Genomic DNA, 21,635 nt, shown 5'->3' on the forward strand with positions numbered 1-21,635 from the left:
CCAGAAGCCAAGTCAGGCACTCAAGCACATGATTTCAGATTAATAGATAATAACAACTTGCTAATTGTAACAGGCCAGTGTTTTAATCAAAACATAAATGGAAGGTGCAGACACAGAAAAGGTTTATTTTCTATTTACATTTAGATGGGAAGTATTTTTCAGTAACAGTGCCTGCCCAACTCCCACAGTTCATAGTTATGGCTCCAGATAAATGACTTCTGCCTGGATTGAGGCTCGCCGAAAGCGCAGCAATTCTTTTACCAACTCCCATCCCCCCTCGATGGAAGCAGGCTTAACAGTCATCTGCTCAAGCACAGGAGAGTTTGAAAGCAGAAACTTAATGCAATCAAGTTCAGATCTGATGCCAGAGATGCCAACCATTTTCACTAGTCGCAGTTGGCCAAATAGGCACTTCCATTGGTCGTCTCCCCAGAAACCAGTTTGTGGTTCCTCATCAGCTTGTTCCTCTGGGCGACCCTACATGGATGCTAGATATCAGAAACTTGTAGTTTCCCCATGTAGTAGCATCGGATATAATCAGACAATTTAAAAAAAAAAAAAAAAAACACGATGCAACCAGCATAAAATTTCACATAGGCACATAAGAGGTCACTTACCAACATCTCTATTTCTTGCAAATTGGGGCAGCTTTTCAAGATGCACAAGGCAGCGGAATTCTCTTCAAAGTCATTGAAATTTATGCGTATAGAAATGTAGTTCAAATCCATGCATGGTTTTGGCAACCTGCTTGGAACTTTGCTGAGAGCCAAATACTGGAGGACAGAAGAGAGACAAAATGATGGAATAACCTGGAAATCTTATAATAAGGTAGCGTTTTTCCACTGACCCTAAAAAAAAAAAAAACTAATTTTTCAAATCTTAATATTACGGGTATAACAAAGGCACAAATTGATGTCGTTCAACAATTAAATTACTTTAGATGCTCTTTATGATTTCAAGGGAGACTGAAGTACTAAAAATAAGACTGGTGGAGAAATTACCTTAATAAAGTAACTCTGAATCTCAAGCCTTCGAATATGGGGCAGATTGACAAAAAACCTGAGGAATTTACTAGAGCTCCCATGAGACACATTCCGGACATTCGCATACAATCCAATGGAAACCAGAGTCAACAGAGAAGTATTCTCGAAACTAACATCATCGAAAATACCTCCAATGTCAAAAAATTGAAGATTGGGAGCATTGATTTTAAGATGAGTAAAACCATCAAAGTTCATCAACGTCAACCTCTCAAGCAGAGCACAGCTAGAAATTAGATTCTCAAACACCTCCTGTGCCAGGGTAACATGCTGAAGGTCGAGGCTCTTCAAATTCCGGAATCCTTTGAAAGCCGAAGGAGGTTTCAGCAAACAATTAAATAATTCCAGATGAGTCAAGTTCTCAAACGAGAACAAACAAGAAGGCAACTTATAACGCTGCCCTTTCCATATCTCAAGTACAAATTCCTTGGTAGAACCTCTAGATAAATGAAGAATCCATCGATCAATATCACTAACACCTAGGAGGTCACGGTGAGATAGTTTGAACTTGTAAATTGGACCATTGTGAAGTAAAAGCACACTATCGATAATATTGACAAGCTCATTCTTGACTATAGTTTGATCCTGTGAAGTTATCGAGGCGCATTGAGTATCAAACACAAGATGAGGAATTTGAGACCATTTGTACCTCCACTTTCTTGATAAAGCACTAGTTCTCACTGCATCTCTAATCGGCAAAACTGATAAAATTTGGTCTAAAACATGCCCAGGCAAGCTGCTAATTCGGTCCAGCTCTGTGTCCATTTCACATGGGAAGTTGGGTGGTTCTCTTTGCTTCTAATATATTAACAAGAAACAAGCAAATTCAGCAATCAGGTATCAAGACACAGTGAAAGTTAACACGAGTTCAACAGTCACAAGAACAGGAGCAACTTACAACAATACTAATGTTAAGCTAGATTTTCTCAAGGACAATTCCAAACTCAATAAAATCTGATTCACCAACGAAAGCAAGACGAGAGCTAAACTGGGTATTTTAGGGTTTAAAATCTTGAAGGCAAAATGATTGATTATGCAATAAAGAATAGAATTTGTGTGTTTTACGGTATGAAATGGAACTGGTTTATGCTGCACAGTAACTGAATAGAGTTATTTTGATGACTTACCTGGAACAGCAGCAATTTCAGTGGAACTGGACAGAGAGAGCAAAGGCGCAACAGCGCCAAGCTCTTCGTGTGATCGTCTAACGTGGAAAATCCTCATACTTCGTTGTCACTCGACAAAGTTAAACTTGGAAAAAAGTGAAAAGGCAGAGGCTATGGCAATATAGACATTCCGTTCGAAATTTCTATCTCCTACCTGAGAAGTAACGAATAATATTAATTACTAGCTAGATATATTCTAAAGCAAAAAAAAACACTAGAGATACTATTTACATGCCCCGTAAAATTTCTCTTACCCTGCCTAAGTTGTTTTTAATAGTTATCAAATTCAGAGCTATTTTATAAGTATTTCAGGTGGGTTTGTTTTTAATTTATTTAAACATTGATGACCAGACAAGTCATTCAGGTCAATAACAATTTGATATAATAATTTTTTTTTATCTAAAATAATATTATTTTTAAATAAATTTTAGTGAATTTATTAAAACCTTAAAAGTTGGTCTAACGACATTTAAGTTGTGGTTTTTTTTCCTCCGAAATTTCAAGTTTGAATCTGACTAATAATAAAGATTTTGTTTGTTTTTATATTTTAAAGATGGTTTTGTAAAATATTATTTTTTTTTTAAATTATTATATTTTGCTTTCAAATTATTTTGATGTGTTAATATCAAAAAATATTATTTTAAAAATAAAAAGTATTATTTTAATGCATTCTCAAACAATAAACACTTTAAAAAACAATCACAACTACACTCTCAAAATACCCCTTAACTCTGTATAAAAACTGATTTTAAAACTTTAAAAAACAATTACAATCATATTTCTAAATACCCACTTAACCCTATATAAAAACTAATTTTAAAGTGTATGAACATAGGCCTCGTTTGAAAACGTCAGTCAACCCATATTTTCAAAAATTTTATTTTTTTTGTTAAAAAAAAAAAGACAAATTATATTTTCGAATCATTTTAATATGTTGGTCTAAAAAAAAATAAAAAAATATTATTTTAATGTATTTTTAAACAAAAAAATATTTTAAATTATAATTATAATCATACTCTCAAATACAGTTACGACTCAAATACCTTGCATTTAACAAAATAAAATAAAATAAAGTCACTAACGTACATGTTTACCCGGTCAACTCACAAGTAATAATTGTACAAAAAAGAAAAATAGAAAAGGCTGTGCCCATAAGCACAAATGGTGTGCTCGTAGCAACTCCCGAACAAGAAGCATTCCAGTGTCGGGATATGAAAACGGGTCGGGCTGGGTGAAAGCCAGGTGTCCTAAACCGAACTTGTCGACCCAGTGGATAAATACCCAGTGTAAATAAAGCAACAACATCTAAATCTAACCATAAGCCATAAGCATTTTTCGTTTTGTGGTCACTACAAAAGTCTGCTCGGTTCATTAATTTTGGGCTTTTAATATTGTATGTCGTTTAATACAATGGAAGCCCAATTCGTACTGAAGATGCCCAGCCGCTCATTGGGCTCGAGTAAATAACTAGAATAAACCCATCCAGCCCAATCTTCACGGATCACGGTCCAGACTCTAAGAGACTTGCCGAGCACGAAGGGCTCCTTGTATGTCATGACTCTCTGGTGTTTGAGAAGACACATTCAAACCCAAGACTTTTAGGCGAAAGGGGGGGTGTGAATGTGAGTTGCGTGTAAGCTTCCATGTCTAAACATTACAAAGAAAACAAGAGAACTTGGAGTTGGTTGTTTGATGCTTTGTTTGCCTGTTTTGATTTCGATTCGGCTAATAAGTTTAAAACTATTTTGAATCTCTGGTCATCCATCCTTAACCAATTTTTATTCTAATTTTCTTGCCTGGAAATCAAATCATCCAAGCATGCATTACATTGACCGGGTAGGTTAAAACAAAATCTAGAACTTGATTCGAATAAATTTTCAACCTGAACTAAAAATATATCACTTCAATCAAACCTGGTTAACTTAGTATCGAGGTTTGTGAACTGATTAACTTAGTTAAACATTAATCTAGACATAAACAAATTAACATTAATAATTTTTTTTAAAATAAAATAATATTATTTTGATAAAATATATAACAATATAGGTTGATTTGTTAACCCATGAATTGAACTCAGTACCTAGTGGATCCAGCCTTTTTCCTAACTCGTACCCACAATCAGGAATGATATTTATTGTACAATCACACAACTATATGCACCCATTAAAATTTTGTTTGTTAGTCAAAAATAGTTTTTTTTTAATGATTTTATAGAAAATAAATTATTGTTTTATACTTGATAATGTCATGAGAAATAAATTAGAAAATATTTTTTAATATTTGATATCATGTCATAAAAGTAAATTGAAAATCAATTATTAATAATTTAATTTTTTCTGTTTAAGTTTATCAAAACAATAAGGACTAAATATAAAATATAAAATAGTCAAAGAAGATGAAATTAAAAAGAATTTACTATTTCACAATTTATTTTAAATAAAACAAATAATTATCAAAATAATAGATATTAAATTTAAAAAAAAAACAAATTGAAGAGCTAATTTAAAAAATCAAAAAGCCAAATATAGAAGTCAGGAGGAAAGAAAAAAGAAGAAAGAAAGAGAAAAGGTCATCAACACCAAATTAAAAACTGGCACACCACACTGGTCACCTAGAAGAGAGGGGTTGCAAAGATGCATGATTCTAACCACATTAAAAAATAACACTTTCAAACACTGTATATGATTTCACTAATGCGTTGTCTAAATACGATGGCAAGTCTAGCAGGTCAAAAAGAGTCAAATACACACGCTAAATTATTTTTTATTTTTAAATTATATTTAATATTTATCAAAATAACAAATTATATCTTAGTCAACTCAATTATTACTAAAAAATTAAAAATTGCAAAAGTCCATAAACCCCGGTTTAACAATTTTTTATTTTAAAAATAATTTAGTTATTTCATTTCTTTTTCAGTTAAACATAAGAAAGTGTTTTCTAGAACTGAGATAAGTATTTTCTTTGACTGAAAAACATATGATCAACTTATAAGAAAGTTTGAATAGTATTTTCCATAAAAAACACGTCACCTAATATTGTGACAGGTGTCCTGGAAAACACACTTCCAGTCGCGTGATGCTTACTCTTTCTTGAAAAAAAAAAAAAAACAAGATAAACTGAAAACCAAACAGACACGTCTTAATTTCTACTCTACCAACAATCCCAGTTTACGTACAATTAATCCTCGCCCACTCTCCAAGCATGTTCTTCATTCTTAAGCAACAATTCCAACTTAGCCATGTCCTCATTTTGTTCTTCATTCTCAAGCAAACAAGCCACATAATCTGTGGGTTCTTGAGTCAACTACGAACCATCGTTCACTCTCACTCTTGAATTCAAGATATTTAGATAATCCAACTTGGCATCCATAACCCACAAACACCGTCTCCACTCTCCACCTATCTGCTTCGATCGATGGTCGTAGTCACAAAGGCGAACAACCATCACATCCACCACCACCATCATCGCAAGCTTGCGATCGAGACACCCAACCATGCGAACAACCATTAAATCCACCAAGGCGAACTCAACCTCCACGTGCATTCTTAGACCCTGTTAATTTCTGTTGTGCGATTCGGTGCAGTGCAGTCTGCATTTTACTCTAACAATAAATTTAGAAGGATTTGGTTAATTATCGCTCATCATATTTTTTTTTACTTCAATTAAAATAAAAATAGGTTAAGGATTGATCTCGTAACTGGTTTTTTATCGACTGGGAGTTCACCTTTTGATTTTAATTTAATGGTTGATTTGTGCATGCAGGTGAGGTCAGATGTATAGACCACACAAAACACAAATTTGTCTTGCGTATTTGGGAGCTAGATTTGGAAGGCGTGCGTATTTGGGACATGTTTGGCAATCTCCCATCCACACGTTTTCCCGTCTAAAGTCGAGCTCAAACACGACAAATCATGGGAGTTCATATGCTTCTACAACTTCTCTTTTTCGACAAATCTTGAACGAGCTCCTTCCCCAGCTAGCAACCACAGAAATGGATCCCTATATGGCAATAAATGGGGAAGCTTTCGAGATTTAAGACATTTTATCAAGTGTGTTTGCTCATTGACATGCACTTGAGAATTAAGTAGTTCCTTTGCTCGAAGATCTTTTAATCTCTCCTGTTCATCACGTTCACTAGATTTGCTAGTAGCTAGCTACATGATTGTAGAGGATGTACGTGGAGCAAGGGGTAAACAAGATGTGGTCCTTTTTAAGATAAAAGTTGCTTCCAAAGTCAATAATGCCTAGCTCACCTAACACTGTGAGAAATTTGTGATAAAATAAGAGAGACTTTCCGAAGATATGAGATGCTTGACTTCTTATAATTTCTCCAACTTCACCGCCAAAAGGCCGAAATCTCTCCACTTATATATGTAACTAGTTCTCATTTTACGTAAAGTCAAATGAGCTAGCGAATTGTCCCTCTCTCCATCTACCTAGCTCCATCAAAAAATTTCTGCGTTCTGTCCAGGCACTGCATGGACTTTACAACTTAGGAACAGCTAGCTGCCCCTGTAGTCTGGTGGATCAAGAGAAAGAAAGAAATGGGAAATTGGAACACAACTTTTGCTTGTAAGAGGTATGCATCAAGCTCTCTCGGCTTCGTTTTTTCTTCCTCGTATAGTACTTAAAGGAGTACCGATCATTCCTCGGTTTGTTCACGCTTATATACATATATATAATCCGTATATATTAGATCTAAGTCGATGAGGAAGCAAATGGATTCCATGAATCATAATACTCATCATGAAGGAATAAGGACCGTAAAGGTGAACAAGGTCTGCGACTTCTCTGGAAACTCAGACCTTTGCATTTGCGTAGTGACCTGGAACATGAATGGACAGGTAAAATCCCTCACGCCTGAGAAAAAATGACTACGCTGCTCTCTCTCTCTCTCTCTCTCTCTCTCTCTCTCTCTCACACACACACACACACACACACTGTCAGTTAATTTTCGTAATTAATATGCTCGTTGATAATTCTCCATGATCTATTCGTATTGCTTTAGATGGTTTATGAAGACTTGGTGGAGCTGGTTGGGAGCAACTCCAAGTCTGATCTACTGGTGGTAGGTTTGCAAGAGGTGCCTCCGAAAAACATCGCACGGTTATTGGAAACAGCACTTGTGGATACTCATGTGTAAGCCAACCACCCAGCTTTTCCTTTTTTTCTGCTAAACGCTCCTTAGTTTTGTTCTCTTGAGCATCTCTTGCCTCGAGAAGCAGGAAACCGTACACCGTGGATAGAGTGGATCAAGACCACAAAATAGATATGAAGTGTTCTTTAGAATGATAAAAGCCATATAAATTTCTATGGCTTCCGATTTTTCTGAATTTTTGTGATAGCTTCTGGCCATGGACGTGCTTTTAATTTTCTTTTTTACATGTGTCGTCAACATCTGCATGAACAAACTCAATCTAACCACTCAGTTTACAGTGGCCCATTACAAGCCCAATATTGTATAGGGATGGGTTTAAAAACTATTTGTTTCATGTCATCCATGTCTTGGGTCAGTGGTGTTTGATCAAAGCCTGTCAAATGGGCTGCAAATCCAAAATCCTATCAACGTCCCAACTAATAATTCTAAATGCCTGGCAAGCCTGGTTAGTCAATAGTGATTTATAGATTTAGTTAGTGATTTATAGATTTAGTTTTGTTCTGAATTTTAAATTAAATTAAATTAAATAGAAGCTGAACTTGTTGACTTGATAAATAAATTCACAGCTCGATTGAAACCTGGATTGAATTTAAAAAAAAAACAATATTATTTTAATTTTTTTTTTAAAATCTTGTAATGATATTGTTTTGGATTGATCGACATTAATCCATCCAAATCATAATTACAACCTTTTGTTAGATCAAGTTTAATATTTCTGGATATTCAATAAGCAGGGGGTAGATTGTTAATTTATTGATAATGACATTTATATGCTCATGCCAGATCTATATTGTATTATATGGTGTAAGGGTATGCTTATTGTTAAAGTAAAATAGAAAAAACTAATAAACATTGTTTTACGTAAATGAGAAAAGCCACTATAGTAGTTTATTAGATGTTCAAACTATTGGAAGTATTTTACTTTGATGAATCTTTAATTTTTCTCCACCATCATCGTTAATAATTTTAACCCAAATTTGCACTGAGAAAAAAACTTTACTTTTAAATGAAGCCTGCTAGGAAAGGCAATCATGCAATCTCTTCAACTTTATGTTTTTGGACCTCAGAACTCGGGGCTTTCCATCAAAGGTGAGTTTAATTTAATTTCCAAGGTTGGAATTACCTCTCTCTCTCTCTCTCTCTCTCTCTCTCTATATATATATATATATATATATATATATATATATATATATATATCTCCTGTGAATCTGTATCTTGACGCCCTTGGTTCAGAATTGAAGGTGGATAAACATTCTGTTGGTGGGTGTGGAGGATTAATTAGGAGAAAGAAAGGAGCTGTGGCCATCTGCATGAGCTACAATGGCATCCGAATGGTGTTCATCTCCTGCCATCTTTCTGGTACGAGCTCGATTTCATTCATGAGTTCCTCATCTCAATTTATGTCAATCCCATTACACGCATGGGCAGAGCCCTCTGCTCAATTTTTTTTCCTTTGTGATCCCTTGAAAATGCCTACATATATTTCAATTCTATTTTTACAAATTATAAATTGCACTTCAAGGAAGAATCTAAAACCAAATATGGTTTTAATAAAACCCCGTTTACCTAAAAAATATAAAGTATTTCTTGGTGAAAACAGTGTCAAAATTAGGTTGAGGTGGGAAAAAATAGTTATAAGAAATAATGAGATTATTTTAATCGATGGTTATAGATTCACTTGTTAAAATCACTATGATCCAACATTTGATTGCCAAAGCATCCTCGCATTGTTGATTTTTGCTTTCTTCCAATAACTGGTTCTTTTAATTAGATTTTATTAGGTGATACAGGTAATTAATTGCATTTTTTCTCATTTATCATTTCATGACATATATTTAAACTTAAAAATAAAAACACATGTGATATTAAATGCTAAAAAATAATACTTAATTAAAAAAACACCAATTAATGTTTATTAATTTATTTTAATTTTATTAACCTGAAATTAATTTATGGCTAGTAATTAATTACTGTTGATATATGAACTATGCCAATCGATGATCTACATACAATCTGGATTTTTGTAATATATGCAGCTCATGCTCGTAACGTGGAACAGAGGAATTCACAATGCAGACACATATCACACAGCCTTTTCTCCAAGTACAGGAATCCTTACAGCAGGCCTGCTCAAGTCACGGTATGGCTGGGAGATCTTAACTACAGAATACAAGGGATAGAAACACATCCAGTCAGAAATCTTATACAGAAAAACCTTCACAGAGTAAGTTCAATCTTAACGTGGCAGTACTGTCATCGCATTATCAATCATAATCTGACGAGATCTCAAATTTTGATAATTAATGGCGCAGTTTCTCACCAGCAAAGATCAACTTCTGCAAGAAGCTGAAAGAGGACAGGTGTTTGATGGATACTGCGAAGGGACATTGAGCTTTAAACCAACGTACAAGTACGATGTTGGAAGCAGCAACTACGATACAAGTTACAAGGTCACCGAATTCTCTCTTTTTAGCTGTGTTCTTTGACTCGATGGTTGATGATCAGTGCATAAATTTGGTTCTCTTGCATGTTAACGTCTTCGCAGGTGCGAGTCCCATCGTGGACAGATCGAATCTTGTTCAAGATTCAAGACATGGAGGAAATCAGGGCAAGTTTGCATTCTTACGAGGCAGTTGATGACATTCACAGTTCGGATCACAAGCCGGTGAAAGCTCACCTCTGCCTGAAAGTTAATGAACAGCCATAGCCTGTCAATAGAAATCAATTTTTCTTTTCTTTGTGATATCAGCTTGTGTTTTTTCGTGTCATCCCACGTACGCAAATTTAGTATACTTAACATGAATTTAGGGATAAGAAATTAACATGCAAGCAGGATCTTTTCTTTTCTTTTCTTTTTTATCTTAAGTATATGTTTATAAGTAATATGATAATAGTTGTGGTTTAAAGTGTTTTTTATTTAGAAATATATTAAAATTATAATTTTTAAAAATTATTTCTAATAATAACACATCAAAATAATTTAAAAATATAAAAATATTAATTTTTTTAAAAACATGTTTAATCGTGTTCTCAAACAATATTAATCTTTCTTCATTATTTGAGCCCATCCATTTCATAATATAAATGTAGAACCTCCAAATTGAAATATCAAACCATAATTGTTTGGCTATCCTCGAGAATGGAATTATGAAGCGCTTAGTTGTTAGCTGCTACACTGATATATCAAACATAACTTTGCTCATATGATGCTCATGCTTTTAAACCACCCACCGACCAAATTTAGCCCTAAATGTTATTTTATTACGCAATCTATAGTAAAAAACTTAAATTAAATTAAATAAAAGTTTTTCAAGCTCTAATATTAAATAAATCTAAAATTAAAATTATTTTTTTCTCCAAACTAATGGTTTGATGCATTAAAATATTGTTTAGACTTTTATCAAATCCACATAGTTAAAAATCATATCCGTTCTAATTTGTTCACCTGAACCCATGTTGCCGACATCGGCTAAACCGCCACCGAGACATTTCAAATTGGATCGCCTGGCTGACCAAAATCGAAAACTGGGCCAGTTGACCTCTTCTGATGGATGGAGAAATGCACAACATGTAGTTAATTGTATGAAAGTCGTTTTTTCTATAGTTTAATTCCTCGTATTTTAGGCAAAAATTGGAATCCTTTCATTTGCCAAATAGTCCAGAAAAAGAAAAAAAATGCAAACAAAATGGACGCGTTCGTTGTTTTGACCGATAGATGAAGACATCAACATGTGAAAAGAAGAGCTACGAAGTTTGCACGACTAAAACTTCGGCTGCTTGTATTTTTCAATCTGAAAGGACAAATTATAGTGCTATAACTGTTTTCGAAGAAAAAGGACCGTCCGTACCTTCTGTTTCGAGAAGAACACCGCTGTTTTATTTTAACTTTGGTTATAAAGGGGTATCCTGGCGGTTGTACCCGGAATCCGGCTATTTTGAGGTCTGAATTCGTTGGGTTGAAAAGAAAATAGGTTAAGGTATTAACCCGGTGTGGTATGGTCTAGACTAGAATTGACTTGTAACTCAAGATAAAACTCAGTCAAAATCCAATCCCTAACCTATAGTTTTTTTTTAATATTTTATCACATGATGTTGTTTTGATTATTTAAAATAAAAATTGAATTAAATCCTGATTTGTAACATGGATTTTATCTTGGGTTCATACTCATATTAAATTTTAAAATTATGATTTGAACACTCAAATACTAAACCTGATAAGATTGATTTAGACGGGCATGGCTAGAGAGGTAATTTACTTTATATGATAAGATTAAAGTAAAATTATTAGAGAACTATGAGTGGGGTTTTTTTTTTTTTTTCCTGTCAAGCAGAGGGGCTTAACTCTCTAACATTTTAATTATTTTTATGCGCATTAAGATAAAATTTCAATATTAAATTATTGAAAGAAAAGTATTGAAAAAGTGGGAATAACTAGAAATACCTTACAAGACACTTAAAATCCTTGAAAAAGTAGAAAGAAAAAAGTTTTTGATCAACACCTGTCCAATGTAAATGATGTTTTTGATGGAAAAAACCATGTGTAAAAATCAATTTTCTTTTACTTTCCTCGGAATAAACTAGGTTTAGAGTCATGCATCATGCTTTGATTTTCATGTCCCCAGTTATTTTGCCGTGGCAACGAATTTTGTATCCGGCGTAACAATTTCAAAAGATATATATTTAAAGGTGCGAATAATTACTGTTAAAAGTATTTTTTAATTAAAAATATATTAAAATAATATTTTTTAAAAATTTATTTTTGATATTATATACCAAAACAATTTAGTAATAATAATAACAATAACAATTTAAAATAAAATAAAAAAAAAATAGTTTAACTGCAATCCAAATATCCCTAAAAAAATCATATATTTTTGTCAATGATCTCGATTCACAATGCTTTATTTCTTAACCACAACCCATGTAGGATCACCTTTGACATCACAGTTTTAAAACTTGGTTTCAGCATGGTGGATCGATTCGGGGCTGAAATAAGACAGGGTTGAAAAGAACAAATAAAAAAAAAACCATGGTGTGATTCGGATGACTCGACAACCAATAAAACTTGGTTAAAAAATCCAGTTATAATCCATTGATTTTTTTTTTTTTACTAAAACAACGTTGTTTTGAATATATTTTTTAAAATTTAATCTAAATAATTCGATCAAAACCCGAAACCCCTATAACACTAGCAGAATGGACTTCAATATCTTTTCTTACCTTTTTCTTTCAAAAACTATCTTTATTTTCTAAAAAGGAGAACACTTCTTCTTCTTTTTTTAAGAAAAAAAATCAGATTCTGTCCATTTTTTTCCTCTTCTGCTCACATGAAACACCTCCAGTACTCCTGGAGGAGTAATTATCATTTTATAATTTATCCATTTAAATTAAGCTATATATTCTGATTGATAATTGATATATTTAAGTGATTTACTGAAATGAGAATAATGTACATAAATAGCAATAAAAAAAAAACATATTAGCTTTAGCATATAATTACAAATTAATACTTGTATTTTAATTTAAATAAATGAAATATAGAGCAATGGATGCTCATGGAACAATCATTTATCTTATCAGTTTTAAAGATTTTTTTAAAAGTTGAAATGTGATTATTATAGAAATTTTTGTTTTAAAGCTAAATCAAGCTCCATCGCAAAACTGTAAAGCCATGTAACGCGCGCCAACTAGACAAATATTTTTTTGGTTGGAGTCTCCGTGTTGAAGAAGCAGCATGGACCCTACATGCAAGTATATGTTCTGCAAATTAAATCACTGTTGTGAATTCTGAGTCTTTGTTAGATTATCCCAACCGGGTTTCGATGATCCTTCGTCAATCATCGGACTCTTTTGGGCTTATTAACAAAAATTCTAAATAAATAAACCCAACACGTTTTGTTTCTCTGTACAAATTTGACTTTGAAACTGCGTTCAATTCAAGCAGTTCTCAATTCCTTGCGTATTTGTCTCTCATATTTCTTAACTCTATACACTATCTTCAATTCACTCTCCAAATCCCAAATCTTCTGCACATAACAATTCTGTTCATTGGTTTTCTTGTAGATATTTTTCATTTATACACAAAAGAGACGGAGAGAGAGAGAGGTGTTGTTAGCAGCAAGAAAATAGCCTTTTCTTTTTTAGACTGCAAATTTTGTAGCTTTTGAGCAAATTGGGGTCTAATCTGATCTGGGTTTTTTCTGCCTCAACTGTTTTTTTCTGTTAGAGGTGAATATCTTCTATTTGGTTCTTTCCTTACCTTTCTTTCTTCTTTCTCTTTAGAACCTGAAATCAAAAGGTTACGTGTCATGAATTTTATGGGCATGTTGAGCTGGAAGAATCAATCTTTTTATCTCCCCTTTTCTCTCTTATATTGATTTGAGCTGGTGGGCGTTGGGGATTCTTGATGTTCAGCTACATATTTTGTAGCTGAAACATTCCGGGGCATTACAATGCCTGGTTGGTGATTTTGCTTGATATAGCTTATTCATGTTTTTGCATTGATTGTTGAATAGGAAGGCAATATAGCTATAGAGTTGCCTATCCTAGTATTGGAATTAAGTTTCCTGGAAACATATAATCAGTGTGCAGGGATGCTTAACTGCCCTATTCATATTGAATTTTTGCACTGCTTGCAATGTAAAATGAAAACCAAGTTTGAAGCTTTTATGTCAAGTTGGAAGTTGCTTGCAAGCTGAGGCTTTTCTTCCTTCCCTCTTATGAATAATCCCGCGAGTTTCATGTCATGCCAGTATCATTGTGTGAATGCTTTCTGTCTGGTGGTGATTGCTGAGCCTACTGCATTTTGCGTCTTTTATTTTGCTTCATTTGATTGACTGATTGCTTTGTTTTCCAGTTAAGAAATTTGATGATCATGAGCAAATAAACATACACGATATGGGTTGGCTTAGCAAGATTTTTAAAGGGTCCCGCCATAATATTTCAAGAGGGCATTATCATGGGAATCGTGGACAGGATGCTAACTATAATGCGCCTTCTACTTCAAGGGTATTCACCCACTTTAATTATTCTTTCTTGTTAAACCGTTGCTAATTGCAGCAGGAGATGCATAAAATAATACTTCTCTTTTGCTAGCAGCCTGTGGCTTTTACATCAACTATTAACCTATAGAATGTTAGTAGCCTTGTTGTAGTTAAGTCTAGTCCTTGATGTGCTCTTTATGCTTTGACATTTTTCAGTTTGGATATTGAATGTAGGAAGCATGGTTGGGGCAGGAAAATGAAGATATAGATCGTGCTATTGCATTATCCCTTTTAGAGGACAGTCAAAATGGAAACATTGTCGTTGGTGAGTAATATTGCAGTCTGGTGCTATCAGCAGAACTAAATGGTTCTCTCACTACACTCATGCTGCTATTCCTATACTTTTTTTATTCATCTTCTGGATTCCTTTGCCAATAACTTTTATTTATTATTTGATTTTCTGAATTGGTTTTATTTATTTTTTCTTCATCCAGTGTAATTATATCAACCAATTATTTTGTAGTGTCATCATTGCCTTTTCAGCTCTGTTTTATCATATTGTTTAATTCTCTTTACATCTTATGATCCAATACACCACAGCTTATTAATTATTTTCTTGAATTAATGGATAGATAATGAGATTCAAGTAAAAGAAGATGAACAACTTGCCAAAGCTTTACAAGAAAGTTTGAATGTTGAATCTCCTCCTCGATATGGAAATGGAATTCCATATCAAGGGAATACATATCAGCCTTATCCTGTTCACTTTCCAATGGGGTTCAGGTATCTTATTTCTAAAGCAGATTAAGTCTGGTCGTTGATTCATTGTCAATTTTCCACACCTCAATGTTATTTTTTATTCTGTGCATTCATTTTATTCATTTTTTATTTATTTACTTCTCTGGGAACTAGCATGTGTAAAGAGTTTCTTAATTCTTGGTTAGGATATGCGCTGGTTGCAATACAGAGATTGGCCAGGGAAGATTTCTAAATTGCCTCAATGCATTTTGGCATCCAGAATGTTTTCGTTGCCATGCTTGCAGCCTACCAATTTCTGATAATGAGGTGCAAAATGAAATTCTGAATGATCTGCTTATATATTAGATTGTTGATTCCATAGACCCCACCATCGGTTGTTTTCTTGAATTGTTATTTTAGTGATATGCAATGGCTAACTTTATGTGCATTCTTTCAATATAGTTCTCAATGACTGGAAATCACCCTTATCATAAGTCTTGCTACAAAGAGTGTTACCATCCACGATGTGAAGTCTGTAAACTCTTTGTAAGTATCTCTCCTAGAAATCTTCTGTTTATTTGTCTTCTTCAAGTTGTGTGTTTCATTCCATTGTATGAATGGGCAAGTTTTGGGCATATAAATTTTTTAAACTTGGTGAGGTTATGTTTACGAGTTGAGGGAGACAGAGAGAATTTGTAGAGGCTATAGATCCAAAAGGTGTTAACCATATTTAAAATCAATGTGATATGCTTATCATGTTTTATATTAATAAAACTGCAATTTGTAAATGTACTTCTCTTAGAATTTCAGAAATATCACTCATATACAATTGGTGTTGCTTTTTTGTATATATATCCTTTGACAGATTCCAACAAACCCAGCTGGTCTTATTGAATATAGGGCAAGTCCTTTTTGGATCCAGAAGTACTGTCCTTCTCATGAACATGATGGTACTCCTCGGTGCTGCAGCTGTGAGCGAATGGAGGTTAGTCTGGATGAATTCCTCACACTTGCAAAAACTTCTTTTTAAGCTTTCTAAGGAAAATCCTGGTGAACTGGCTTTCTGAAAAGTAATTCATGAGTATAATGCATCTTCTCATCACATGCAGCCAAGAGACACTGGATATGTTTCCCTTAATGATGGTCGGAAGCTCTGTCTTGAGTGCCTGGACTCAGCAGTCATGGATACCAAGGAGTGCCAACCTCTTTATCTTGATATACAAGAATTTTATGAACGTTTAAATATGAAAGTGGAGCAGTATGTTCCACTACTCTTGGTTGAAAGACAAGCACTAAATGAAGCCCGGGGTGGAGAAAAAAATGTAAGGGCAAATGCATTGAAAAGATTTTGTATCACCTACCTGACTCTTTTCTTTGGAAATAATTGGCTAACTACACGTTGAAGCTATTATCAATTAATTTAGTTATCTTCTCTCCAAGTTTATTCTGTCCATGTACAAATCAAGCCATTATTAACGATCTTATGATATATCAAGTCATAAAAACACCTGTTACGCTATCAGGGTAGTTGCCATCCACTGATCCTGAAAGGTATTGTTGGCTCAAACCTCAGAGAAGGCAGTTTTACATGTAAAATAAAAGATTAAAGAAAGAAAAAGAAAAAGAAAATCATTGTCCCTCTGTCTACGTCTCACTGGGTTATCATGTCAAACATTATTGAATGCGTAAAAAATTGAGAAATTACTTATTCCATGAATTTTAATAGTGGAATTTCTTTTCAAGCAATTTAATTTGCTAAGTTGGTTTTGTAATTTCTAACTCTTGGACAGGGCCATTACCACATACCAGAGACTAGAGGACTTTGCCTTTCTGAGGAACAAACCATTAGCACTGTAAGAAATTTTGGAATCTTCCATTTTCATTTTGTAATGGACTGATTCATTTTGGTTTCCTTAGTTGGCAGTTAGGAAATTTATATTGCAATGACCATGAATCATCAGGTATCAAGGCGACCAAGGTTTGGAGCAGGGAACCGAGCCATGGGTATGATAACAGAGCCTTACAAACTAACACGTCGTTGTGAGGTTACTGCAATTCTGATTTTGTATGGCCTCCCAAGGTATTTCTTTATTCACTTTTCTGCTACACTTTCACCTGAGGGACCCATGGAAATACTGAAAGAACAAGCAGATAATAGGAAATAGAAACGAATATTCATTGTCTGTATGCGTGTATTTAAATACTAAATAGTTCAGCCACAATTTATAACAAGAAGATGCAGTGAGGAACAAGAAACTAGCACATCTCTTCATTTCTTTGACATGCTGCATGGATATTTAGTGGAAGATGTTTTTTTCTGCATTAGTTATGTATTTTAATAGCAGATGTTGTATGCATGTCTTGCAATCTTGATCAATACAGGTTGCTTACGGGGTCAATCCTAGCTCATGAGATGATGCATGCATGGATGCGGCTGAAAGGTGCTTCTACACTCCATGCTTTGTAGAGTCAGTTTTTTTTTTATCTTCAATATACTAGCATCAGGATTTGAAGATTTGACCTTTAAATGATGGTTTATTTTGCTTGTAATTTGCTTAAGCAAATGTTAATTGATGGATGACCTTAAATAATTTCACCTATGCAATTGTTTCTTTTAAAGTATTTGAGACTGTTTTTTGAGATTCTGACATTTTCTGTTTTTCTGCAAGGTATCCAAACTCTCAGTCAAGATGTTGAAGAGGGCATTTGTCAGGTGCTTGCACACATGTGGTTAGATTCGGAGCTCAGATCCACTTCAGGCAGCAATGTTGCATCATCCTCTGCTTCCAGAACAACAAAAAAGGGTACAAGATCTCCATTTGAGAGAAAGCTTGGGGAGTATTTCAAGCATCAAATTGAATCAGATACTTCCCCAGTGTATGGAAATGGATATAGGGCTGGTCAGCAAGCAGTGAGGAAATATGGCCTCGAAAGGACACTTGATCATATACGAATGACAGGGAAGTTTCCATATTGAATAATTGAAGTTGCCCTTGCACTATCTGACGTCTCATATTGAATCACGCACTTAGGTGCATGGAAATGGATAGAGAGCCAATGAGCAAGCTTCGAACAAATATAGCCTTTGACGGACAACTGACCTTAGTTAAATGACACAGAGCTTTCCATGTTGAGTTTTTGAACAGTGACTTCTCACTATACGCTTGTATCCATAGTTAAAGCTTGGCCTTTTCCTATATGAGCCCAGGGCCGAAGCACATAGGAATTGATTCTCTAGAGAGTAGCTTCAAGAGAGCTGATTTTTAAGCCTCTTAAGCTATAGTGACACATTGAATAGGTTCTTTTTTGTTTGATATAATAGTAATATTATGATAGAATTTCATTCTCTCATCTCTGTCTTCACTTTGGAACTCTGAAATGAGAAAAGCTATATGCAGGAGCGATCACCATCATTTTGTACATGTGAAAAAAGAATCGGCGGGGATACAATGGTGGAAATAAGAAAACCTACATGCAAATGACTTTTACTTTGAAATGGTTTCTTCTTTCCAAGTAGTTTCATCTAGTGACGGACACCATAGTTGGGCTGCTTCAACAACAGAGTGAAGTTTAATAATTATGATTTCTGCACATTTGCCTGAATTTTCAACAGAATTGATACCACTTCCTCCATCCTAGGTCTCCTTGCTGGTTCTTTCATCAAGCAGGCTACGCTTACTTTAGCCAAGCATAATGCGAAGTTTGTCCCACAACTTCCTTTTTGAGCAGGATCGACAAAGAAATCCAACTCAACTTCAGGGTTTTTATTCTCCACGATAGAAACTATTTCCGTTGAAAGGAGGGCTTCCCTGCCATCCTGTGTGAAAACAGCATCTTTCCCTGTGATCAGTTCCAGCAAAATAACTCCAAAAGCATAAACATCAATCTTGGGAGTCACTTGTCCTTCCCGTACGTACTCAGGCGCCATGTAACCTATAGAGCCCACAACATGTTTTGTCAGCGTTTGTCGCTGCTCTCGCAAGACTGAAATTTGCAATCTTGGCCCTTAGATTGCCGTTTAACAGAACATTGCTGCTTTTGATGTCCTTGTGCACATAGGCAGGTTCGGTGAAGCTGTCAAGATAGTAAAGTCCATTAGCAACATCCAGAGCAATCTGAATTCTCTGTGCCCAATTTCCAGTTTCTTCGAACTATTTACAGGACAGCCACTCTCTAAGGGACCCATTTTCCATATACTCCAAAACAAGGTAGAAACAGCCACGATTTTCGCATACACCTTCAAGCTTAATCAAATTGAAGTGGTTGATCCTCTTCAAAATGTTCACTTCCTTTGTTACATCTCTACTCATCTTCTTGACAGCTAAGATCTCCCCACCAAACTCTCTACGATACACACAGCCATTTATTCTACTTTCTGAACTGAGATTTTCAGTAGCTTTCCTTACCTCTTCGAATTTGAAGACTTTCAAAACTTGCTCATAGCTTGCAATTTCGACACGAATGTCTTCTGGCACTACCTGTTTTCTTTCTCTACCTCTCCCAGAAACCTTTTCTCTCGTCTTTTTGCAAGAGAGAAAAACGACAGCTGTAATGATACTGATGACTAGCAAAGAGCAGGCTGCAGCAAGCCCTGAAGACTCATAAAATCTTTTCTTTGATCCTCTATTTCTAGGACTCAAAGCTGATGGAGGAGAAATGTCTGGGTTGCTGTGAATTATTGTTTGTGAACTTGTAGGTTGAGTAGGCAGAGGTATGAGAATTGTTGTATCAGGATAAAGAGTTGGATTTTCTTCCATACCATTTGCATCAAGTATATCCTTGGTGCTTACTTTGAATCTGTCAGCAATATCAGGAATGATATCATCTGAGCTAAGAGGGTAAGTCACTAGATACTCTGTTCCTCTTATCATTTGATTCGTTGTAGGGCAAGCACATCGAAGTGCTACTTGCAGTTCCTCACCAGGCAACAAATCATATTCACCATGTATATTCAAACGCTTAAGCGCAGCACAAGTAGACAATCCCTCGTAAGTTTCATTCGCTATGACATGGTAGGTTCCACGAGTAGTCGTGACCTGAATTGTAGTGTTGGCCTGATAATATTGGTCGAAACAAAAACAATTTACAGGAAAAATCACCTCATTGTTGGCAGGGAACTCTGATAGCCTTGTAACATTGTTGATTCTTGCCAGCTCTCCTTGGTTTGCCGACGTAAGGGCTGAGATTGAAGGCACCGAGTTAAAACAAGTTTGAGATTTGAAGATCAGAAAGGCCTGGCAAGATTGGTCCTGGCCATTGCAGGTGTAAAGAAATGCAGAGGATGGTCCTGCATCATCATTAGCGTTGCAGTCTAGTGCTGAATCCTTCGAGTAGTTTTGTTGAGCATTAGCATATGAAGTGAGAAAACTGAGAGTGAGCAAACTGAGAGTGAGCAAACTGAGAAAGAAGTTTGCCATGGTTAACGTTGTTCAGGTGAGGAAACACAAAATTTCAGAAATACGAGAATGATAAGGAATAGATGGACTCATGTTAGGGCTATCAATAAGCGCGTCAAGGATTAAAAAATCCTTTGAAATCGACAAGTTTCGTTTACTTTTGTTTCCAAAAATCAAGCCCTTGATACAAAAAATAATTTTGTCTGAATCTATAAAATATACAACACTGATCTTGACTTGACCAAGTTTTATTGCTACGTATTAATGTTGTTTTTTAATGAGAGGATCATTCTGTCTTGGCTTGACATGATTATGTAATAATGTATGGTAATCCATGCGAGGCAGACTGCGGTCTGGCCCGGGAAACATGTCTTTGCAAGTCCGGACACCGGCCCGACCACCCCGGCTGGTCAAGCATTTAAATTTGTATTTCGTCTTGAAAACGCGTTTTTTCAATTCTAGCTAGCGGCTAGCTTGCATTTGACGTCCTTAGGAGGGGAGTGTAGGGCATAATTACATGACTCATTTCAAGGCTTGGTTCAGGAGTTGGTGCCTTGGTGGTGCTAGCATTCGGATCGGCGAGTCAGTCCCAGTCTATTATTATTTTAATTTTTGTTTGAAATAATGCTATTTTGGATAAGGTTTTTTTTTAAATAATAAAATAATGTTTTTTTTAAATAAAAATTATATAAAAAATAGTTAATTGGACAATTCATAATACAAATTGACTCATCAAATCACATTAGATTAATTTTTCAAGTAATTCAAAAACAAACTTAATTTAGACCAAATTCAAAATCAACGAATTATCAAATCAATGCAAAATATCATAATGAGTTTAATAACTACGATGTAGGTCATCCAGGGGCGGACTTGAGACAAGTTTCGAGGAAGCTTAGCGCCCTAAAGTTTTTTTTTTTAAAAAATAATTGTAGTTTTTAATTTTTTAAGTTTTTCTTAATAGTTATGCATTTAGTCCCTCAAAAAATAAAATATTTATTTTCTAACTTTATTATAGTTTTGATGATGATACCCAGTTAGAATTTTCTAATTCCACTCCCAGCGTCACCGATCATCGAATAAACTGACTGTTTATTCATGCATGGGTACATAATACAGTATTATTGAGCATCCCAGGATTATTGATGGAG

At 34.8% G+C, this 21,635-nt stretch overlaps 3 protein-coding genes across 6 annotated transcripts; 2 read left to right on the plus strand and 1 right to left on the minus strand.

The window, feature by feature from the left end:
- Window positions 1–15: 15 nt before the first annotated feature.
- LOC118034148 (F-box/FBD/LRR-repeat protein At1g13570) lies at window positions 16–2,357 on the minus strand. 2 transcript variants are annotated; one of them, XM_035039362.2, is made up of 4 exons: window positions 2,168–2,357; window positions 1,002–1,838; window positions 618–773; window positions 16–477 (listed from the first exon to the last, which is right to left on the minus strand). In XM_035039362.2, the coding sequence occupies exons 2-4, from the start codon at window positions 1,803–1,805 to the stop codon at window positions 196–198; spliced, it is 1,242 nt and encodes a 413-aa protein (XP_034895253.1). In that variant the 5' UTR covers window positions 1,806–1,838; window positions 2,168–2,357; the 3' UTR covers window positions 16–195. The 2 variants fall into 2 exon arrangements, with proteins under 2 accessions (XP_034895253.1, XP_034895254.1); XM_035039363.2 differs by having other exon boundaries at window positions 247–467.
- A 4,145-nt stretch (window positions 2,358–6,502) lies between these two features.
- LOC118034147 (type IV inositol polyphosphate 5-phosphatase 11) lies at window positions 6,503–10,219 on the plus strand. Its single transcript, XM_035039361.2, has 8 exons — window positions 6,503–6,788; window positions 6,906–7,053; window positions 7,218–7,348; window positions 8,380–8,456; window positions 8,601–8,726; window positions 9,404–9,591; window positions 9,680–9,817; window positions 9,913–10,219. The coding sequence occupies exons 1-8, from the start codon at window positions 6,754–6,756 to the stop codon at window positions 10,072–10,074; spliced, it is 1,005 nt and encodes a 334-aa protein (XP_034895252.1). The 5' UTR covers window positions 6,503–6,753; the 3' UTR covers window positions 10,075–10,219.
- Window positions 10,220–13,108: 2,889 nt separating this feature from the next.
- Window positions 13,109–18,065, plus strand: LOC118034146 (protein DA1). 3 transcript variants are annotated; one of them, XM_035039360.2, is made up of 13 exons: window positions 13,109–13,326; window positions 13,431–13,595; window positions 14,224–14,375; window positions 14,585–14,675; window positions 14,983–15,133; window positions 15,295–15,415; window positions 15,551–15,634; window positions 15,954–16,073; window positions 16,198–16,410; window positions 16,879–16,941; window positions 17,050–17,168; window positions 17,471–17,529; window positions 17,758–18,065. In XM_035039360.2, exons 3-13 carry the CDS (start codon window positions 14,265–14,267, stop codon window positions 18,063–18,065), a joined length of 1,440 nt encoding a protein of 479 aa, XP_034895251.1. In that variant the 5' UTR covers window positions 13,109–13,326; window positions 13,431–13,595; window positions 14,224–14,264. The 3 variants fall into 3 exon arrangements, with proteins under 3 accessions (XP_034895251.1, XP_073260813.1, XP_073260812.1); XM_073404712.1 differs by having other exon boundaries at window positions 13,109–13,595; XM_073404711.1 differs by lacking the exons at window positions 13,109–13,326; window positions 13,431–13,595 and adding an exon at window positions 13,619–13,826.
- Window positions 18,066–21,635: the final 3,570 nt, after the last annotated feature.

The sequence above is a fragment of the Populus alba genome, chromosome 14, assembly GCF_005239225.2.
Source record: "Populus alba chromosome 14, ASM523922v2, whole genome shotgun sequence".
Taxonomy (NCBI): domain Eukaryota; kingdom Viridiplantae; phylum Streptophyta; class Magnoliopsida; order Malpighiales; family Salicaceae; genus Populus; species Populus alba.

Excerpts from the sequence above, each read along its gene's own strand:
- LOC118034148 (XM_035039362.2), bottom strand. The coding sequence starts at position 1,805 with ATGGACACAGAGCTGGACCGAATTAGCAGCTTGCCTGGGCATGTTTTA. Across the intron at positions 774-1,001 it reads TTCAGAGTTACTTTATTAAG|TATTTGGCTCTCAGCAAAGT; the intron begins GTAATTTCTCCA and ends TCTGTCCTCCAG. Across the intron at positions 478-617 it reads TGCAAGAAATAGAGATGTTG|GGTCGCCCAGAGGAACAAGC; the intron begins GTAAGTGACCTC and ends GCATCCATGTAG.
- LOC118034147 (XM_035039361.2), top strand. The coding sequence starts at position 6,754 with ATGGGAAATTGGAACACAACTTTTGCTTGTAAGAG. Across the intron at positions 7,054-7,217 it reads CCTGGAACATGAATGGACAG|ATGGTTTATGAAGACTTGGT; the intron begins GTAAAATCCCTC and ends GTATTGCTTTAG. Across the intron at positions 9,818-9,912 it reads ACTACGATACAAGTTACAAG|GTGCGAGTCCCATCGTGGAC; the intron begins GTCACCGAATTC and ends ACGTCTTCGCAG.
- LOC118034146 (XM_073404711.1), top strand. Across the intron at positions 15,416-15,550 it reads TACCAATTTCTGATAATGAG|TTCTCAATGACTGGAAATCA; the intron begins GTGCAAAATGAA and ends CTTTCAATATAG. Across the intron at positions 17,169-17,470 it reads ATTTTGTATGGCCTCCCAAG|GTTGCTTACGGGGTCAATCC; the intron begins GTATTTCTTTAT and ends TGATCAATACAG.